The 22402-nt window shown below is 43.5% G+C and overlaps 1 protein-coding gene across 2 annotated transcripts; it reads right to left on the bottom strand.

Moving 5' to 3' along the window:
- Positions 1 to 378: 378 nt before the first annotated feature.
- Positions 379 to 21964, bottom strand: LOC115200131 (phytanoyl-CoA hydroxylase-interacting protein-like). 2 transcript variants are annotated; one of them, XM_029762899.1, is made up of 5 exons: positions 21750 to 21964; positions 10213 to 10392; positions 8195 to 8369; positions 1568 to 1685; positions 379 to 1468 (listed from the first exon to the last, which is right to left on the bottom strand). In XM_029762899.1, exons 2-5 carry the CDS (start codon positions 10378 to 10380, stop codon positions 925 to 927), a joined length of 1005 nt encoding a protein of 334 aa, XP_029618759.1. In that variant the 5' UTR covers positions 10381 to 10392; positions 21750 to 21964; the 3' UTR covers positions 379 to 924. The 2 variants fall into 2 exon arrangements, with proteins under 2 accessions (XP_029618759.1, XP_029618760.1); XM_029762900.1 differs by having other exon boundaries at positions 10213 to 10389.
- Positions 21965 to 22402: the final 438 nt, after the last annotated feature.

Here is a 22402-nt window from a genome sequence, read left to right as displayed (position 1 = left end):
TGTAAAAAATATAGAAAATTGTGCCATCTGGTTTGCATAATAAAAGGAATTTTAAATTATTCTTACTGTTACTTTTGATACTTAAGTATGTTTTAACAACTACATTTACTTTTGGTACAGTATATTTGGTACAGTATATTTCAACAAAATACTTTAAGACTTTTACTCAAGTAGTATTTTACTGGGGGACTTTCCCTTTTACTTGAGTCATATTCTATTAAAGTATCTTTACTTTTACTCAACTATGAGTATTGAGTACTTTTTGCACCACTGTACATGATTCACAGCTATTGTGTCACTCTGAAAATGGTTTAGCAATGTCTGATCACAGGAATCATGACACATCTGTTGTGGGAATTGGTTTGGGGCGTTCTCTTTTTCACCAAATGACATCCTACAGTCAATTCAAATCTTTATTATTCAATTATCATAAGCATTGACTAAATAACATAATGTTTGAACATTTTCAAATAGTAATTCAATTGACAGTGTGTTTTAAGGTACAAGAAATATTGGAATCATCTAAGACCAACAGGTACTGTATGGAGAAGATGGAAATGTATATCATACGAAATGTTATTTGACAAATACAGTGTTACACAATTTGCACATCACAGCTTCCTTTAGCAATGGAGGAGCTCAAACATATGGTCCTCTGTATCAAACTGTAATCCCATAATCTATAGTGCCTTTCTTTTGGTCCACATGATGATTGATGATTTTGGAGATTTGGAATACTAGTAGCGATGGAGAGGGATGGGGCAGCCAGCATGCACATACCCTAAGAGATGGGCTGTCCCAGTTGTGTTACTTTACCTTACACTACGAGATAGATGAAATCACTCTGCCCATTTCTCTACATCTGCAGCTATGCCGACACACATCCTCACTGTTCTCTAAAGCCTGTCAGTCCAGCCCATTCTCTCAGCGGCCCACACTGATGTTGCACACCTTGCAGCTGGGGTCCTTCTTGGCATTGGCCGTGGTCTGGCTCATCTGGTGGTGGCCACTGATCTTCACCACACTGCCCTGCTCCAGATGTATCGGCTCTGTGTACAGCACCTCCAGGATGACATCACTGGCGTGGCAGAACAAGGACTCTTCCCCTTGCCTCTGGGAGGGGATGTATGTCAGGAAGGGGTTGGCAGTCAGGTCCAGCAGGGGGAGACTGCTATGGCAGAAGTTATCCCCCTCTGAGCCAGCAGGGGCCAGTACCAACACCACATAGTGATAGGCTGTGTACATACAGTAGAAGTCAGCAAAGTAAAGATTAGTGTTGCGATTCAGCAGGTTCCCGGCCGGGATCTGGAAACGCAGGGGGCCATAGGGGGAGTCGTTTGGAGGAAGACCTGTGTCAAACTCAGTGTTGCAGCTGAGGAAGACTCCCTGCAGTTTGCTGTTGATTGGAGAGCCATGGCTTCCACTATTGTCTTTCATGGCTGGGCGCATCAGCCCCCCACACTCAGTTCTAACAGCGGAGGAGAAACATTTGTTAGTTTTGTTATTGAACTTCACAGCATATCCATATATACCTGTGTGTATTTACAGAGAATCGTGTGGCACTGACCTGACATATTGAAAATAATCAGGGTGCTGGTTGCGATAGAATACAGAGAACTTTAGCAATCTTCCAGCAGAACCCTTCGCTTTGCCAAGGAGCTGTTTGAGGTGGTCCATGGCATAATCTGTGTCATACAACAACTGTCAGTTATGAAGTTCCTGTTTCAAATCCTTTTTTTGGGCATATTCAATTGAATCTATACCCTAGAGCGGGTTATACTGTGTGTGTGTAAATACTGTATATACAGGTGAAGTCGGAAGTTTACATACACCTTAGCCAAATACATTTAAACTCAGTTTTTCACAATTTCTGACATTTAATCCTAGTAAAAAATCCCTGTTTTAGGTCAGTTTGGATCACCACTTCATTTTAAGAATGTGAAATGTCAGAATAATAGTAGAGGGAATGATTTATTTCTGATTTTGTTTCTTTCATCACATTCCCAGTGGGTCAGAAGTTTACATACACTCAATTAGTATTTGGTAGCATTGCTTTTAAATTGTTTAACTTGGGTCAAACGTTTCAGGTAGCCTTCCACAAGCCTCCCACAATAAGTTTGGGTGAAATTTGGCACATTCCTCATGACAGAGCTGGTGTAACTGAGTCAGGTTGGTAGGCCTCCTTGCTTTCACACGCTTTTTCAGTTCTGCCAACAAATTTTCTATAGGTATGAGGTCAGGGCTTTGTGATGGCCGCTCCAATACCTTGACTTTGTTGTCCTTAAGCCATTTTGCCACAACTTTGGAAGTATGCTTGGGGTCATTGTCCATTTGGAAGACCCATTTGCGACCAAGCTTTAACTTCCTGACTGATGTCTTGAGATGTTGCTTCAATATATCCACATCATTTTCCATCCTCATGATGCCATCTATTTTGTGAAGTGCACCATTCCCTTCTGCAGCAAAGCACCCCCACCCCGTGCTTCACGGTTGGGATGGTGTTCTTCGGCTTGCAAGCGTGCCCCTTTTTCCTCCAAACATAGCGATGGTCATTATGGCCAAACAGTTCCATATTTGTTTCATCAGACCAGAGAACATTTCTCCAAAAAGTACGATCTTTGTCCCCATGTGCATTTGCAAAACGTAGTCTGGCTTTTTTATGGCGGTTTTGGAGCAGTGGATTCTTCCTTGCTGAGTGGCCTTTCAGGTTTTGTTGATATATGACTCGTTTTACTGGGGATATAGATACTTTTGTACCTGTTTCCTCCAGCATCTTCACAAGGTTCTTTGTTGTTGTTCTGTGATTGATTTGCACTTTTCGCACCAAAGTACGTTAATCTCCAGGAGACAGAACGCGTCTCCTTCCTGAGCGGTATGACGGCTGCGTGGTCCCATGGTGTTTATACTTGCATACCATTGTTTGTACAGGTGAATGTGGTACCTTCAGGCATTGTTACAGTGAATAAATCATTCACTCTTCTATTATTCTGACATTTCACATTCTTAAAATAAAGTGATGATCCTAACTGACCTAAAACAGGGAATTTTTACTGGGATTAAATGTCAGAAATTGTGAAAAACTGAGTTTAAATGTATTTGGATAAAGTGTATGTAAACTTCCAACTTCAATTGTATATATACAGTACCAGTCAAAAGTTTGGACACACCTACTCATTCAAGGGTTTTTCTACATTGTAGAATAATAGTGAAGACATCAAAACTATGAAATAACACATATGAAATCATATAGTAACCAAAAAAGTGTTAAACAAATCAAAATATATTTTATATTTGAGATTCTTCAAAGTAGCCACCCTTAGCCTTGATGATAGCTTTGCACCTTCTTGGCATTCTCTCAACCAGCTTCACCTGGTATATATATATATACACAGACGCCTCACAAGTCCTCAACTGGGAGCTTCATTAAATAGTACCTTCAAAACACCAGTCTCAACGTCAACAGTGAAGAGACGACTCCAGGATGCTGGACTTCTAGGTAAAGCCATATCTCAGACTGGCCAATAAAAATAAAATATTAAGATGGGCAAAAGAACACAGACACTGGACAGAGGAACTCTGCCTAGAAGGCCAGCATCCCGGAGTCACCTCTTCACTGTTGACGTTGAGACTGGTGTTTTGCGGGTACTATTTAATGAAGCTGCCAGTTGAGGACTTGTGAGGCGTCTGTTTCTCAAACTAGACACTATAATGTACTTGTCCTCTTGCTCAGTTGTGCACCAGGGCCTTCCACTCCTCTTTCCATTCTGGTTAGGGCCAGTGTGTGCTGTTCTGTGAAGGGAGTAGTACACAGCTTTGTACCAGATCTTCAGTGTCTTGGCAATTTCTCACATGGATTAGCCTTCATTTCTCAGAATAAGAATAGACTAACGAGTTTCAGAAGAAAGTTTTTTGTTTCTAGCCATTTTGAGCCTGTAATCGAACCCACAAATGCTGATGCTCCAAATACTCAACTAGTCTAAAGAAGGCCAGTTTAATTGCTTCTTTAATTAGAACAACAGTTTTCAGCTGTCCTAACATAATTGCAAAAGGGTTTTCTAATGACCAATTAGCCTTTTAAAATGCTAAACTTGGATTAGCTGTCAGGACTTCCGCCGGAGTCGTTTCCTCTCCTTGTTCAGGCGGTGTTCGGCGTCACCGGTCTTCTAGCCATCGTCGATCCACTTTTTGGGTTTTGTATTAAACTGCTCCGGCTATTACCTATTTCTGCTCTCCTGTGTCTGACTTCACTGCCACCAGTTCCACAACCCTTACAGAATTCCACACCTCCATATGGAGTCAGCAGGAGCAGGTGCCCCTGGTATAGGGGTCGAGGAGCGCGTTCTGGAGCAAGAGGCGATGATCCACCATCTCGGCGCCGCCATGGACCGCGTTGTCCAAATCATGGACCGCTGGGAGAGACACAGAGTTCCACCTACGGCAGGGGACGAGGAGCGCACAGGAGTTCGCTTTGGACCTTCGGACGCTGGCCTCCGGAACGGGATGGAACGACAGGGCCCTGATCGACCACTGTCGCTGCAGTTTGCGCGAGAACGTCCGTTGAGAGTTGGCCTGCAGGGACACCACCCTTACTTTCGATCAGTTGGTGGACCTGTCCATTCGGCTGGATAACCTGCTGGCTACCCATGGACGTCCAGCTCGAGGTCTGTTGGTTCCTTCCCCCAGCACTACCGCTCCGATGCCCATGGAGTTGGGAGGTGCTGCGCTCAGGGAGACCGGAGGAGGTACCGTCTCGTGCCATATCTGTGGCCGCAGAGGTCACACTGCCGGTCGGTGCCGGGTTGGTTCCTCTGGGGGTTGAGGCAGCAGGCAGGGCAATCTGGCGTCACCCCAGGTGAGAAAGCCCTATTTTCACCCAGAGCCCTCTGTTGCACGCATGTTTTTGTTCGTCACTTTTCCTGATTTTTCCCCGCATTCCCAGCATAAGGCGCTCGTCAATTCAGGCGCGGCTGGGAATTTTATTGACAGTTCATTTGCCCATAGTTTAAGGATCCCCATCGTTCCTGTGGATACACCCTTCCCCGTTCACGCCTTAGATAGTCGACCATTAGGGTCAGAGTTGATTATGGAAGCCACTGCTCCTATGGGCATGGTGACGCAGGAGGGTCACACGGAGAGAATCAGTCTCTTTCTCATTGACTCTCCTGTGTTTCCCGTGGTGCTAGGCCTACCCTGATTAGCTTGTCATGACCCCACTGTTTCATGGCTACGGAGGGCTCTCACAGAGTGGTCGCAAGAGTGTTCGGGGAGGTGTTTAGGGGTTTCCGTAGGTGCTACTACGGTGGAAAGTCCAGACCAGGTCTCCACCGTGCGCATTCCCCCCGAATATGCTGATTTGGCTCTCGCCTTCTCCAAAAAGAAGGCGACTCAATTACCACCCCATCGACGGGGGGATTGTGCGATAAATCTCCTGGTAGACGCTGCACTTCCCAGGAGTCACGTGTATCCTCTGTCACAGGCGGAGACGGTGGCTATGGAAACATATGTCTCCGAATCCCTGCGTCAGGGGTACATTCTGTCCTCCACTTCCCCTGCCTCCTCGATTTTATTTATTGTGAAGAAGAAGGATGGAGGTCTGCACCCGTGTATTGATTATCGAGGTCGTAATCAGATAACTGTGAGGTACAGATACCCGCTACCTCTTATCGCCACGGCGATTGAGTCAATGCACGGAGCGCGCTTCTTCACCAAACAAGATCTCAGGAGTGCTTACAACCTGGTGCGTATCCGGGAGGGAGAAGAGTGGAAGACGGCGTTCAGTACGACCTCAGGGCAGTATGAGTACCTCGTCATGCCGTATGGGTGGATGAATGCTCCATTAGTCTTCCAAGCCTTTGTAGATGAGATTTTCAGGGACCTGCACAGGCAGGGTGTAGTGGTGTGTATTGATGACATTCTGATGTACTCCGCTACACGCGCCGAGCATGTGTCCCTGGTGCACAAGGTGCTTGGTCGACTGTTGGAGCATGACCTGTACGCCAAGGCTGAAAAATGTCTGTTCTTCCAACAGTCCGTCTCCTTCCTAGGGTACTGCATTTCCACCTCAGGGGTGGAGATGGAGAGTGACCGCATCTCAGCCGTGCGTAATTGGCCGACTCCCACCACGGTAAAGGAGGTGCAGCGGTTTCTAGTGTTTGCCAATTACTACCAGAGGTTTATCCAGGATTTTGGTCAGGTAGCGGCTCCCATTACCTCACTGCTGAAGGAGGGACCGGTACGTTTGCAGTGGTCGGCTGAGGCGGACAGGGCCCTTGGTCACCTGAGGGCTCTGTTTTCCTCGGCTCCTGTGCTGGCCCATCCGGATCCCTCTTTGGCATTCACAGTGGAGGTGGACGCGTCCGAGGCTGGGATAGGAGCCGTGCTCTCTCAGCACTCGGGTACGCCACCGAAGCTATGACATGGGGGACCGGGAGCTGTTGGCTGTCGTCAAGGCTCTGAAGACGTGGAGACATTGGCTTGAGGGGGCTAAACACCCTTTTCTCATCTGGACTGACCACCGCAATCTGGAGTACATCCGGGCAGCGAGGAGACTAAACCCTCGCCAGGCAAGGTCTGCCATGTTTTTCACCAGTTTTGTTTTCACCCTTTCTTACAGACCAGGTTCCCAGAACTGTAAGACAGACACACTGTCCCGGCTGTATGACACAGAGGAGCAGCCCATGGATCCCACCACCATACTCCCGGCCTCCTGCCTGGTGGCGCCGGTAGTCTGGGAGCTGGACGCGGACATTGAGCAGGCGTTGCGTGCAGAGCCCACTCTCCTCCAGTGTCCCGCTGGGTCTCTGTACGTTCCGTCTGCTGTCCGTGACCGGCTGATCTATTGGGCCCACACGTCACCCTCCTCTGGTCATCCATGCATCGGTCGGACGGTGCGCTGTCTGAGTGGGAAGTACTGGTGGCCCACTTTGGCTAAGTGAGGGTGTATGTTTCCTCCTGCTCCATGTGTGCCCAGTGTAAGGCTCCTATGCACCTGCCCAGAGGGAAGCTACACCCCTTACCCGTTCCACAGCGGCCATAGTCACACCTGTCTATCGATTTCCTGACCGATCTTCCCCCATCACAGGGAAACACCACGATCCTGGTTGTTGTGGATCGTTTCTCTAAGTCCTGCCATCTCCTCCCGCTGCCCGGTCTCCCTACGGCCCTACAGACTGCGGAGGCCTTGTTTACACACATCTTCCGGCACTACAGCGTGCCTGAGGACATAGTGTCTGATCGGGGTCCCCAGTTCACTTTGAGGGTCTGGAGGGCATTCATGGAACGTCTGGGGGTCTCGGTCAGCCTCACCTCAGGTTTTCACCCCGAGAGTAACGGGCAGGTGGAGAGAGTTAAACCAGGATGTGGGTAGGTTTCTGCGGTCATATTGCCAGGACCGGCTGGGGGAGTGGGCGGCGTTCATCCCCTGGGCAGCGATGGCCCAAAACTCACTCCGCCACTCCTCCACTAACCTCTCCCCCTTTTATTGCGATGTATTATTGATTCTTTGAGTAAATTACGTTTATTACTCATATCTGCTGTCCTGCGCCTGACTCCTCTAAACCAGCTACACACAGTCATGGGATCTTTAGTGACCACAGAGAGTCAGGACACCCGTTTAATGTCTTATTGAAAAGACGGCACCCTACAGAGGGCAATGTCCCCAATCATTGCCCTGGGGCATTGAGATAGAGTGCTTCCTACTGGCCCTCGAACATCAATTCCAGCAGTATCTGGTCTCCCATCCAGGACCAACCCTGCTTAGCTTCAGAAACAATCCAGCAGTGGGATGTAGGGTGGTGTGCTGCTGTATGAACATGGCAAAAGTCATCACTTTAAAATAGCAAAAGTTCTCTCTCCGTCCCATGGCAAAATGTGTGGAATTGCAGAAAACTTTCTGTAAATCTGAAACATTTTCTCTACGCCCCATGGCAAAATGTGTAGAAGTGCAGGAAAAGTACTTTTAAAATGGAGTTTTTTCTCTTCACCGTCAAGAGGGGGGCCACTAAAATGTTTTGCCACGAGGTGGGGTGCCCCCCAACTAAATATTGCTTAAAGGCTAGAGCCAGCCCTTTGTACTTCTATAAGAATAATAATAGATGTATTTTATATAGTGCTTTTCATACCAAGTACAATCTCAAAGCCACTTTAAAAACAGAAAAACGTAACTTAAAGAAATGTAGGGATCTGGCAGACATACCCCCTGTGCAGAACTCGATCACCCTGCTCCATTCAGACACCAGGTACTCTCCATCTGCCTGTCTTACTGCAGTCTGCACAGCAACACAGTACTCTGTCCGCGGGCTCAGGAACCAATGGCCTCTCACTGCCATGGGTAAGGGCACCGCCTTGGCCACCAGTTTGGTGGGTACATCCTGATGGGTGAAACAAGGATACATGTTAATTCAAATGACTCATTAGTTGAATTACTAGAGTACAGCAATTCATTGTTAAAAAGGCAATTTTCGGTAGTTTCTAAATGCATATTATGTAATCATACTTGTGAATTTGACATTTTTGCCACATATTGTGGTACAAACTGGTCTAGCTGAGCTGCTGTATATCTAACCAAATTAGTGGCTTTGTTTCGGCCAGGGGCTCTAAGACGCAACAAGCTCAGAACTAATTGCAACAAGCTCAGAGGGGCCACATATCCATGGCAACCACCCTGGTGCAAGTTTGTTTGCGTCACTTTGATTCCTGAGTGATAGAAACACGCTTCCTATTAAGTACTCGGCACAGCTCTGGACAACAGAAGTCAGGAGCTTTTGTAAAGGCTGAGGGGAGAATAAGACAAAAGTATATTCAGCACAGAACAATTCCAGGACACCAACTGATCAGAAATGAAGAAAAATGAATACCTTGCATTGCTGACTCAAATGTGTGAAATATGGAAAGGACTTATGAGATAGAAATGACACTAAATAGCGAACCTTACCAAAGGAGGTAATCAAGTATCTAACGTGTGGATAGAGTAGGTGTAGAGGTAAATAAAGCTCAGAAGCACCCATTAGGGATGACTGAGCATGACATATTTTATTTCAATCATTCAAATTCTCCCTCTATCACAAGATAAGAGATTACCTCAAATATTAACCCTAGGTCCTTCTAACAGTAAGGCAATTGAATCTGCTGCAATGCATAATTTCTGTCTGTTAGGAAGGATCCCATTGTAAATAATGGTCACTTCATTTTCTATTTCAATCATTCTTGTATTTTATATAATGATTGCAATTCGCTAAGCCCATATATTTTTTACCCCCAACATGATGTTGAGAAAATAAAAGGAAGAAATTATGGGTAGTGTAGAGTAGTTCAGTTCAGCGATTGGTCTGGAATAAAATCACAGTTCATAGCGAAGAGAACAGAGCTGCAGTTTTTAGGCTTTGTCAGTTTTTAGCCATTGAAGTGGAAAGAAATGTGACAATGAGCTGCTTGCCCGAAGCTGTTTTGCAGAACACAATTCTCATTCTCGTGTATTGGAAGTTACTGAAACAGCACTACCACTGATCTCTGGGTTGTAACTGCTGCAGTGCAGTGCCAGACTTTTTGTCACATCTGTCGGAAGGAGCGGACCAAAACGCAGCGTGTTGAGTGCTCGTCTTCTTTTATTTAGATAAGGTGAACACTTAAACAAAGTATAACACAACGACATACGACAGTTGTGCAAGGTACTGCGACTATACGAAAAACAACCACCCACAAACCCAAAGGAAAAAAGGGCTGCCTAAGTATGGCTTCCAATCAGAGACAACGAAAGTCACCTGCCTCTGATTGGAAACCATACTCGACCACACATAGAAAACTAACATAGAAAATGAAAACTAGAACAAATCCCCTCTAAATAAACCAACCCCAAAACACACAAAACAACAACCCCCTGCCACGCCCTGACCATACTACAATGACAAATGACCCCTTTACTGGTCAGGACGTGACACTTTTATGTGCTAAACTACACAGTATCTATAAGAACTATAGCTCTGCATAGACACTGTCTCATGCAAGTCCATCTCGGGTTATATCAAAACATATCACATCCCATGTTGTAGTGAAATGTCTTTTATTGGAGAACAGGATGGAATGACGTAAAAAACATGGCTCTAGACAGTGGGAGTCAGAGTCATGATGGTAATGGTCATTGAGTTAAGGGGGAAGGATGGGGAGCCTCGGGAGGTTTTATGAGGGAGAAAAGCAGTGACAGTCTGTCAGACAGACCCTGTGCTTGAAGCGGTTGGGATCCCCGCCCTCCTTGCGGCTGAGGTCGATGAAGAAGTGTGTGGCCTTGGCAGTATCCTCAGGGGTCATGTCCCAGCCGATGCGGAAGGAGTCGCAGGTCACCTCACAGATCTGGATATTATGGGGGGTGGAAAGGGCTGTCTCCATGGTTGTTAGCTGCTGAACAAGAAGAAAAAGGAGATCAGATGGGATCAGATTGTAACATTGTAATAAAGACTTATAGGTACAGGACTGAGAACATTTTATAGAATAAAAAAACCTCCAGTGAAATAGCTACGTTGCAATATTTTCCCATGTCCAATCTCAATTCCTACCTTTCAAGCTATTTTTGATCATTCTAAATCCATGGTGACTTTTAGTACTAATCAATGAAACATGATTGGATGTATCGACTGTTAGATTAGTTTCACTTTCTCAACTTCCTCATCATGCATAGAGGGCTGGGACAAATACTGTGCTAAAACACCAAGATGGGAAAAGATTAGACAACAATGACACTGCCAGCTACGGAACATGCCTCAGACCAAATTCAATTAACCTTTAGTCAGGGGACCTGTCTGCGGCCACATCTCCTTTCCTCTGTCTTATTTGCTGCCCTTCTCTCTCTCTCCTCCCACCCTCCCTCTTTCGCCCTCCACTGGCTTTTCCTTCATCGCAACATACAACCCTATATTACGCCCACAGCCAATTGACTGGTCCCTGCAGGTTCTCCTTATTTCATAATCCACCTACAACAGTCGCCTGGCAACCAGGCAGCATTGGCCACCATGTTCAAGCCTCTAGCTTTACATTACCTCATTTACCTCATCTGCAAATCTAAGGAAAGGGTCCTACAGTCAGAGCTTAAAGGTCCAATGCTTAAAGGTCCAATATCAAATTATTTCTGGGTAACAATTAAGTACCGTCCTGTGATTGTTTTCAATCAAAATGGTAAAAAAAAAAAACGTCTTAGTAAAGAGCAATTTCTCAAGAAGCAAGAATTTTGCAAGGACTGTCTGGGAGTGGTCTGGGGAGGGGAAAACTGAAAACTAGCTGTTATTGGCAGAGAGGTTTGAAACTCTCTTTCTTATTGATCTATTAACTAATTTACCTCCTGGTGATGTCACCAGGCAGCCCAAAACTCCATCCCATCAAAACAGGCTGACATTTCAGGTGGTCTTTTCAAACAGCTTGTAGTGGTCTGGGTGTAGTTGGTGCAGAGGAGTCAGGCGCAGAGCAGCAGAGATGAGTGACACAAGTAACTTTACTCAATATTCCAATAACATGTCGTAATACCGAGCCCACAATAACGGACTGAACATACATAAAACAATCACGCACAAAAACCAATGGGAAAACAGAGGGTTAAATAATGAACATGTAATTGGGGAATTGAAACCAGGTGTGTAAAACAAAGACAAAGCAAATGGAAAATGAAAAGTGGATCGGCGATGGCTAGAAGGCTGGTGACGTCGACCGCCGAACGCTGCCCGAACAAGGAGAGGGACCGACTTCGGCGGAAGTTGTGACACAGCTCTTACACTAATAGGACATTATCATAATTTTCACAATTTCACAATATTATTCCAACCTCATAGTGTGGAAATATATACTGTGCATTCGGAAAGTATTCAGACCCCTTGACTTTTCCACATTTTGTTAGGTTACAGCCTTATTCTCAAATGGATCAAATAGATTTTTCCTCTAATCAATCTACACACAATACCCCATAATGACAAAGCAAAAACAGATACTTTTATTTAATTATTTTGCTAATTTATTCAAAATAAAAACCGGAAATATCACATTTACATAAGTATACAGACCCTTTACTCAATATTTTGTTGAAGCACCTTTGGCAGCAATTATAGCCTTGAGCTTTCTTGGGTATGACGCTACAAGCTTGACACCTGTATTTAGGGAGTTTCTCCCATTCTTCTCCACAGATCCTCTCGAGCTCTGTCAGGTTGGATGGGAGCGTTGCTGCACAGCTATTTTCAGGTCTTTCCAGAGATGTTTGATCAGGTTCAAGTCCGGGCTCTGGTTGGGAAACGGAAGGACTTCAAGAAACTTGTCCCGAAGCCACTCCTGCATTAACTTGGCTGTGTGCTTAGGGTCGTTGTCCTGTTTGAAGGTGAACCTTCGCCACACTCTGAGGTCCTGAGCGCTCTGGAGCAGATTTTCATCAAGGATCTCTCTGTACTTTGCTCCACTTATGTTTCCCTCGATCTTGACTAGTCTCCCTGTCCCTGCCGCTGAAAAACATCCCTAGAGCATGATGCTGCCACCACCATGCTCCAACGTAGGGATGGTGCCAGGTTTCCTCCTGATGTGACGGTTGGCATTTAGGCCAAAGAGTTCCATCTTGGTTTCATCAGACCAGAGAATCTTGTTTATCATGGTCTGAGAGTTCTTTAGGTGCCTTTTGTCAATCTCCAAGCGGGCTGTCATGTGCCTTTACTGAGGAGTGGCTTCCGTCTGGCCACTCTACTATAAAGGCCTGATTGGTGGAGTGCTGCAGAGATGGCTGTCCTTCTGGAAGGGTCTCCCATCTCCACAGAAGAACTCTAGAGCTCTGTCAGAGTGACCATTGGGTTCTTGTTCTCCTCCCTGACCAAGGCCCTTCCCAACTGATTGCTCAGTTTGGCCAGGTGGCCAGCTCTGGGGAAGAGTCTTGGTGTTCCAAACTTCTTCCATTTAAGAATGATGGATGCCACTGTATTCTTGGGGACCTTCAGTGCTGCAGAAATATGTTGTTACCCTTCCCCCCATCTCTGCCCCGACACAATCCTCTCTCGGAGCTCTACGGACAATTTCTTAGACCTCATGGCTTGGTTTTTGCTCGGACATGCCCTGTCATCTGTGGGACTTTTTATAGACATGTGTGTGCCTTTCCAAATCATGTCCAATCAATTGAATTTACCACAGGTGGGCTCCAAGTTGTAGAAACATCTGAAGGATGATCAATGGAAACAGGATGCACCTGAGCTTAATTTTGAGTCTTATACCAAAGGCTCTGAATACTTACGTAAATAAGGTATTTTTGTTATTTATTTTCATAAATTTGCAAACATTTCTATAAACCTGTTTTCGCTTTGTGATTATGGGGTATTGTGTGTAGGTTCATGATTACATTTTTTTATTGAATCCATTTTAGAATAAGGCTATAATGTAACAAAATGTGGAAAAAGGCAAGGGGGTGAATACTTTCCGAATGCACTGCATAAAACAAGAAAATCACATTTTTGACTGCACTGGGCCTTTAACAGAACTTCTGCGTAAAATTGAATCAAACTTTTCTTACGTTGGATGTCATCTCTGATTGAATGTATTTCCTATGGTGCTCAGAGCACTATGAAAGCTGAGCAAGCAGAATGAGTGCAACTCAGGGGATATGGCATCTGATGTGTTGGCAGAAATAGAAAAACCGTGAATTGACAGGATAAGGTTATCTATGGTCTTATTTATTTGCCCATAACAGCCAGGGGATTCAGGCTGGTGAACATAGCCTTGAAGACTAGAGTGTGTGTAATCTGTGGGTTAGCCTATTGTTTTTGATTAGCTGTCACATTCCCTCTCCTGAATTGATGATGCCATTGATGTGCCTTCCAGGGTAAAAACAATTATCTCCCTCTCCGGTCCTGGCTGCTGTGAGTATGAAAGACAGGCAGGGAAGGCGTCAACTTGTGTTCTCCACTCTACTGGCTTCTTTTCAGTTGCATGTTTTCACCCTCAGTAATTCCTGAGAGGAATTATCATTATATAATTATATAAATGTTAATGTCTCCTCACCAGGATCCTTGACCTGGGGAAAGGTTACTGGGTTTCATGTATGTTCCGAGTTGTCTTTGAACTAGCCTTTGATGTAATTAAGTTCTATACAGACCTAGCATTTGGATTAAATATTAATCATCGAAATGAGAAGTTGCTCGGCTCATCTTTATATCCATGCCTTACACTTAGAATATAATGTATCTTTTTTGTATCTCTGTCAACCTTCTTTACCTTCCATGTCCTATTTTTCTCCCATCTCATAATGCCAATAGCTTGGTACAACACGACATATGGCCCATTTCCCTGATTATAAGAACAGACACACATAACATGTGCTGTAACAGTAAGATGCTCAGCAGTATGCGGCTAGCAATAAACAGTAGTAGTACAGACAGCATCTCTGTTATATTGTGTGCTATTTGTTTATTAGTGAGAGTGGATGTTACAGTGAGTGGATAGTGGAGAGACTGCGTGTGTGGTTTACAGTATGTGAGGTTCACTGTGTCACACATGGGTGTACATACTGCCTGGTCCTGTAGTGCATCTGCTTACCTAGGGCTGTGGCGGTCATTAAATATTGTCAGCCGGTTATTGTCATGCAAAAGTCTACTGTTAACATAAACACCTATAGCGTCTCCAGGCCTCCACACATACAAGCCTCTGTCGTGAGCCTATGGAACATCTACATTTGAAAATAGTCTAATAAATCAACTGAATATACACCATCACAATAAATCTATTTCAGAAGAACAGAATATGAGTTGGACTACTGAATGTTATTCTGCCTTGCCATAGGCAGTAGGCTTGTTCATTTAGCATGCAATATATCATTATAAGTCCTGTACCATTATTATACTGTATATAATATGATTTTATAGTAAGAAGAATATAGTTGAACTTAGCTGAATAAAATAGAAAGGATATTTTTCCCATTCTGGAGCGAGTGCTCATATGAAGCCGCTATGATGAGAATAAACCTGATCATTTGAAACAGGACCTATAAACTAGATTTAGAGTTATTTGGTAACTTTAGTTGTGAATGATACAAACCATAGAACGCTTTAGAAATCAAAAAATAAATGGCCTGCATGACTAGGCTATTGATGATTTGAGAAAGTCGCAAAAAAAGCTTGTCCTCTGTTCCTTGCCTATTCTATTCTCTGATCAAGTGATGATATTTTCACTCATCAGATTATGGTCAATTTAATCTTGTCTTTACTAATACAGTACAAGTCAAAAGTTTGGACACACAGACTCATTCAAGGGTTTTTCTTTATTTTTACAATTTTCTACATTGTCGAATAATATTGAAGACATCAAAACTATGAAATAACACATATGGAAACATGTAGTAACCAAAAAAGTGCATTTTATATTTCAGATTCTTCAAAGTAGCCACCTTTTGCCTTGATGACAGCTTTGCACACTCTTGGCATTCTCTCAACCAGCTTCAACTGGAATGCTTTTCCAACAGTCTTGAAGGAGTTCTCACACATGCTGAGCACGTGCTGGCTGCTTTTCCTTCACTCTGCGGTCCAACTCATCCCAAACCATTTCAATTGGGTTGAGGTCGGGTGATTGTGGAGGCCAGGTCATCTGATGCAGCACTCCATCACTCTTCTTCTAGGTCAAATAGCCCTTAAACAGACTGGAGGTGTGTTGGGTCATTGTCCTGTTGAAAAACAAATGATAGTCCCACTAAGCACAAATCAGAAGGGATGGCGTATCACTGCAGAATGCTGTGGTAGACATGCTGGTTAAGTGTGCCTTGAATTCTGACAGTGTCACCAGCAAAGCACTCCCACACCATCACACCTTATCCTCCATGCTTCACAGTGGGAACCACACATGCGGAGATCATCCGTTCACCTACTCTGCGTCTCACAAAGACACGGCGGTTAGACCCAAAAATCTCCAATTTGGACTCATCAGACCAAAGGACAGATCTCCACCGGTCTAATCTCCATTGCTCATGTTTCTTAGCCCAAGCAAATCTCTTCTTATTATTTGTTTTCTTTAGTAGTGGTTTCTTTGCAGCAATTCGACCATGAAGGCCTGATTCACGCAGTCTCCTATGAACAGTTGATGTTGAGATGTGTCTGTTACTTGAACTCTGTGAATAATTTATTTGGGCTGCAATCTGAGGTGCAGTTAACTCTAATGAACTAATCCTCTGCAGCAGAGGTAACTCTGGGTCTTCCTTTCTTGTGGCGGTCCTCATGAGAGCCAGTTTCATCATAGCGCTTGATGGTTTTCGTGACTGCACTTGAAGAAACGTTCAAAATTCTAACAATTTTCCGTATTGACTGAACTTCATGTCTTAAAGTAATGATGAACGGTACTTTCTCTTTGCTTATTTGAGCTGTTTTTGCCATAATATGAACTTGGTCTTCTACCAAATAAGGCTATCTTCTGTATACCACCCCTACCTTGTCACAACAAAACTGATTGGCTCAAATGCATTAAGAAGGAAAGGAATTCCACAAATTAACTTTTAACAAGGCACACCTGTTAATTGAAATGCATTCCAGGTGACTAACTCATGAAGCTGGTTGAGAGAATGCCGAGAGTGTGCAAAGCTGTCATCAAGGCAAAGGGTGGCTACTTTGAAGAATCTCAAATATAAAATACATTTCGATTTGTTTAACACTTTTTTGGTTACTACATGATTCCATATGTGTTATTTCATCGTTTTGATGTCTTCCCTATTATTCTACATTGTAGAAAATAGTAAAAATTAAGAAAAACTCTGGAATGAGTAGGTGTGTCCAAACTTTTGACTGGTACTTTTTGTAAAATTTGATTAGATTCAGAATGGCCCATTAGGAAATGGGCAGGAACAGGGGCAAGAGAAAAAATACATATCATCCTTATGCACTCGATTAGCGAACAGAGGCCACTTTCCCACCGGTTCATTTCACTCATGTAAGGGAAGCTACTCCAGTTAGTTTGTTGCGTGACAGGTAATATTTCTCCTAAACTCTGTATGCCATGGACTCTCCAACCCTGTTCCTGCAGATACCCAGTGCTTAATTTGGGAAACCAAGTGAAATCTCTCCGGGAACATCAATAGTAACATGTTTTCACGACAAAACATATTTCATTAAACTGTTGACAACCCCTCACACTGCGTGCTGGAAAAAGGAATGAAGGAGCGAGGAGGAGATGGAAACGCACAGTGGTGAGATATTCTGTAGCTAAAGGTAATGTGTCAACCTAGTATAAAAAATGCCTTGTTACTATGCCCTATTATTCAAAATCAAATACAAATGCACTATAACTGTAGGGTCTCTCTGAATTTCTTTAATTTAGGCTAGACCAATTATGTACCAAAGATATCTTAATCAGTATATTTTAGTATTTTTTTCTGTTTGTTTTGGGGCTCTATTTATATAGAGTTGAAGTCGGAAGTTTACATACACCTTAGCCAAATACATTTAAACTCAGTTCTTCACAATTCCTGACATTTAATCCTAGTAAAAATTCCCTGCCTTAGGTCAGTTAGGATCACCACTTCATTTTAAGAATGTGAAATGTCAGAATAATAGTAGAGAGAATGACTTATTTCAGCTTTTATTTCTTTCATCACATTCCCAGTGGGTCAGAAGTTTACATACACTCAATTAGTATTTGGTAGCATTGCCTTTAAATTGTTTAACTTGGGTCAAACGTTTCGGGTAGCCTTCCACAAGATTCCCACAATAAGTTAGGTGAATTTTGGCCCATTCCTCCTGACAGAGCTGGTGTAACTGAGTCAGGTTTGTAGCCTTCTTGCTCGCACACACTTTTTCAGTTCTGCCCACAAATGTGGGTCATTGTCCATTTGGAAGACTCATTTGCGACCAAGCTTTAACTTCCTGACTGATGTCTTGAGATGTTGCCTCAATATATCCACATCATTTTCATTCCTCATGATGCCATCTATTTTGTGAAGTGCACCAGTCACTCCTGCAGCAAAGCACCCCCACAACATGATGCTGCCACCCCCATGCTTCACGGTTGGGATGGTGTTCTACAGCTTGCAAGCCTCCCCCTTTTCTCTCCAAACATAACAATGGTCATTACGGCCAAACAGTTCTATTTTTATTTCATCAGACCAGAGGACATTTCTCCAAAAAGTACGATCTTTGTCCCATGTGCAGTTGCAAACCATAGCCCAGCTTTTTTATGGCGGTTTTGGAGCAGTGGCTTCTTCCTTGCTGAGTGGCCTTTCAGGTTATTTTGATATAGGACTCGTTTTACTGTGGATATAAATACTTTTGTACCTGTTTCCTCCAGCATCTTCACAAGGTCCTTTGCTGTTGTTCTGGGATTGATTTGCACTTTTCGCACCAAAGTACATTCATCTCTAGGAGACAGAACGCGTCTCCTTTCTGAGCGGTATGACGGCTGTGTGGTCCCATGGTGTTTATACTTGCGTACTATTGTTTGTACAGATGAACGTGGTACCTTCAGGCGTTTGGAAATTGCTCCCAAGAATGAACCAGACTTGTGGAGGTCTACAATTGTTTTTCTGAGGTCTTGGATGATTTCGTTTGACTTTCCCATGATGTCAAGCAAAGAAGCACTGAGTTTGAAGGTAGGCCTTGAAATGTATCCACATGTACACCTCCAATTGACTCAAATTATGTCACGCCCTGACCTTAGAGATCCCTTTTATTCTGTATTTGGTTAGGTCAGGGTGTGACTAGGGTGGGAAATCTATGTTTTCTTTTTCTTTGTTGGCCGGGTATGGTTCTCAATCAGAGGCAGCTGTCTATCATTGTCTCTGATTGGGGGTCATACTTAGGCAGCCTTTTTCCACCTTTAGTTTGTGGGATCTTGTTTTTGGTACTGTGCTGTATGCCCTACTGAACGTTACGTTTTCGTTTTGTATTTATTTTTGTTTTTGTTTCGGTGTTCATCTAATAAAGAAAGATGTACGCTTACCACGCTGCACCTTGGTCTAATTCTTCCCTCAACGAACGTAACAATTTACGTCAATTAGCCTATCAGAAGCGTCTAAAGCCATGACATAATTTTCTAAACTGTTTAAAGGCACAGTCCACTTAGTGTATGTAAACTTCTGACCCACTGGAATTGATACAGTGAATTATAAGTGAAATAATCTGTTTGTAAACAATTGTTGGAAAAATTACTTGTGTCATGCGCTAAGTAGACTATAGTTTGTTAGCAAGAAACTTCAACCTAAGTGCATGTAAACTTCCGACTTCAATTGTTTGGCCTAAGCATTTGCATAAGCTCTAATATGCACATGGTTGTTTTTAATTACTCATCACGTTAGAAAGCACTGCCCATTTAGTTGTGTTAGGCTTTGAAACAACATCCACAAGTTCTGTTTTCCACTCCGTTTCAACCTGTTTTAAAATTGATCAATCACAGTGAGGTATGTTTTAAAAGCATCTACTATTTTGATGATAAGTGTTTGATGTGATTTTAGATTGTATTTGCATTGATGTCAGAGTGGTTAGAGGGACAATAGAGCCCTGAGTACCAGACCATTAGCGGCCTGACTAACATTAGTGAAATGGGTACTACTTACACATGTCCAGAGTGAATAAGAGATTACCATGACTCAATGGTCACATAGAATACTATGACTCATGACTGCTGGTGTGGCGGTAATATGGTCACCGCAACAGCCCTATGTGTACCAGAGGGAGCTGGTGGGAGGAGTATAAGAGGACGGACTCATTGTTATGGCTGGAATGGAATAAATAGAACTGAGTCAAACGTGATTTCCATATGTTTCATGTGTTTGATACCGTTCCTTTTTTTCCATTCCCGTATTTACAATGTGCCTGTCCTCCTATAGCTCCTCCCACCAGCCACCCTCTACTATACACTGTATGTGGCCTGAAGAGCCGTTGTGTTCTGGTCCACCTCATGATGGCGGCAGCTCATTAAAGCCACAGAGCTGTGAAATGTGTGAGCTAGCTTGTTCACACCAGGGATGAGGGAGCTGGCTGTGGCACCACACGCATTCCCTCCCTGAGTCTCCTGTGTTACCCAGCTGCTGCCTGCCTGTCTGCTCCTCTCCCTCTCTTCACACACACAGAATTTAGGGCAAGAAGAGATTCTCATAGAGAAAACCATCAAAGCCTCCTAATTTCCAGTTGTGCTTGCTCCACTTTCTGACAGAATATGTCTGAACATAGTTCAAACGCAAGTCCCCCACATCATTTAAATTGTCCTCCCTAAGCTCTTAATTATATATCAGTATGCTAAATAGAGAGAGATTTCATTCCACTGTCTTTTCCCTATCTAATTGCCCATAATCAGCTAATTAGATCTGCAAGAAAACAAACTATTGAGCTACATAGATCAATTGCACTCTGGGGAAAAGCAATTGAATATAAATATTCTTATTCTTGCCTCTGATCTTTGATAGTAACACATTTTACAGTTTGACTCATATATTTGTTTGTTATGTGATGTGTTCACAGTGGGAACTGTGAAGGGCATATTACTCATTCTTATTCTCCAGTGATCTAGAACCCTGATACATACATTATCACTGTGCTGTGACAGTGTGGTGATGAATGCTGCTGCATACACCAAAAATGAATAGTGTACGCACAGTAAGCAGCTCCATGCCTCAAAGGCTGCATTTATACAGGCAGCCCAATTCTGATATTTTTTTCACTAATTGGTCTTTTGACCAGTCAGATCAGCTCTGAAAAAGATCTGCTGTGAAAAGATCTGACGTGATTGGTGAAAAGATCAGTTAGTGGAAAGAATATCAGAATTGGTCTGCCTGTGTAAACACAGCCTTTGACATTTTTCTACTAGAGTAGTGGGTATCAGGTGCATATAAGATACAAGTCATGGGATGTGTCCTATAAGGTGGAGGGTCATACATATGTGACAGTCAATTGACTGAGGTTGAGGAAATGAAGCTACAGAGAGGCAAGTTTAGTGTGCCTTCTGCTCCAGATCAGGTCATGGTTAGAGGGGACTGTGTGATCTCAAATTAATTGTATCCTCTGTCTACACCATATGGTGTACTCTACACTGAATCACTGTGTGGTAATCACTGTGTGGTAATCACTGTGTGGTAATCATTATGTGGTAATCACTGTGTGGTAATCACTGTGTGGTAATCGTTATGTGGTAATCATTGTGTGGTAAACAGTGTGGTAATCATTGTGTGGTAATTACTGCGTGGTAATCATTGTGTGATAATTGTGGTAATCATTATGCTATCAACAAAAAGGATCCTATTTGCGCAGTGGTTCTTGTAATCTGTCAAAGCTTGTTTGTGATTGTGACTGTTTAATACATATTTCAGCCAGGTTATTAATGACTGTCAGTCATAGACAGATCTCTACTCATGGGCTGATGATAATCACACCTGCATTGGGGCAAATTCTAAATGCCTGTACCACAGCTGAGACTCAAAACAGTTTATTACAAGATCATTGGCGTGACATAATGCACTAACCGCAAAAACACTGACTGCCTGATAGCATAATATAAGCATTATTTCTACCTCAATAATAAGAAATGTAAACAGGCATTCTAACACTAAGCACACTCACATTATCAGTGGATCAATGTATCTACAGTACATAGTGTCAAACAGTAAATGGAGAATGCCCTGGTAATAAGCATGGAAAAAAGAGCATGCAATTTCCAGCATATAAATGAACAAACTGTAATCCTGTTTACTGTGGCTCTACAGTAGGTGTTGTTTACCTTCTGAACACTTGATGCATTAAGAGACTGACTTGAAGAGAATTCAGATGGAAATATAGCCTTACCTCCGTGCGGTAGGTGAGTGTCTATGCAAAAAAATGCAATAGGTCCTTAACCTGAAAAGATGACTGCAGAAATCTATTATATTTCACCCCTTTATTTTCTTCTGCAGTCGTTGATAGATTCCCCCAGGAAAACCGACTAGGAAGTAAAATGAACACTCCTTTTCTCTTACTCTCTCACTTGATCTTCCTCTACTCTCCCTCTCTCCTTCTCTCGCTCCCTCTCATTCTCTCTCTCTATCACACACGCTCCCTCCCTCTCTCTCCTCCTCTAGCTGGGTTCTGATAAGGATATTTACTGGACTGCTGTACAGCTGCATCGCCTAATGCGAAACAACTGCTGATGCTGAGAACACAAACAAGAGATTTGCAACTGAGGTGCATGAGCAATTGGGATAACCATTCACCGACATCCGCACCAACTTGCTGACAAATGGCAACGCAGTTACACATCACTGACGAGCATGCCTCTAATGGGACAGGGACAGCAGCTTTACGTAGCTGAGAGTAGCTGACAGAGAAATCATCCTACATCCGACTACACAGACTCATACTGTATATCAGATGATGCCAGGAGGGGATGGAGGGGGTGCTGAGGATGCATGTAGTCCAGTGCTTAAGCTCATAGAGTTACACCATATGGGCATCCTCCACAG

This window comes from Salmo trutta, chromosome 9 (assembly GCF_901001165.1).
Source record: "Salmo trutta chromosome 9, fSalTru1.1, whole genome shotgun sequence".
Lineage (NCBI taxonomy): Eukaryota > Metazoa > Chordata > Actinopteri > Salmoniformes > Salmonidae > Salmo > Salmo trutta.
The sequence above is the reverse complement of the archived record's forward strand: the minus strand, read 5'-3'. Positions and strand labels throughout refer to the sequence as shown.

Coding starts and splice junctions, on each gene's coding strand:
- LOC115200131 (XM_029762899.1), bottom strand. CDS start 10,380: ATGGAGACAGCCCTTTCCACCCCCCATAATATCCAGATCTGTGAGGTG. Junction 1,686..8,194: donor GATCGAGTTCTGCACAGGGG/GTATGTCTGCCA, acceptor TGTATGACACAG/ATTATGCCATGGACCACCTC. Junction 1,469..1,567: donor GATTATTTTCAATATGTCAG/GTCAGTGCCACA, acceptor CTCCGCTGTTAG/AACTGAGTGTGGGGGGCTGA.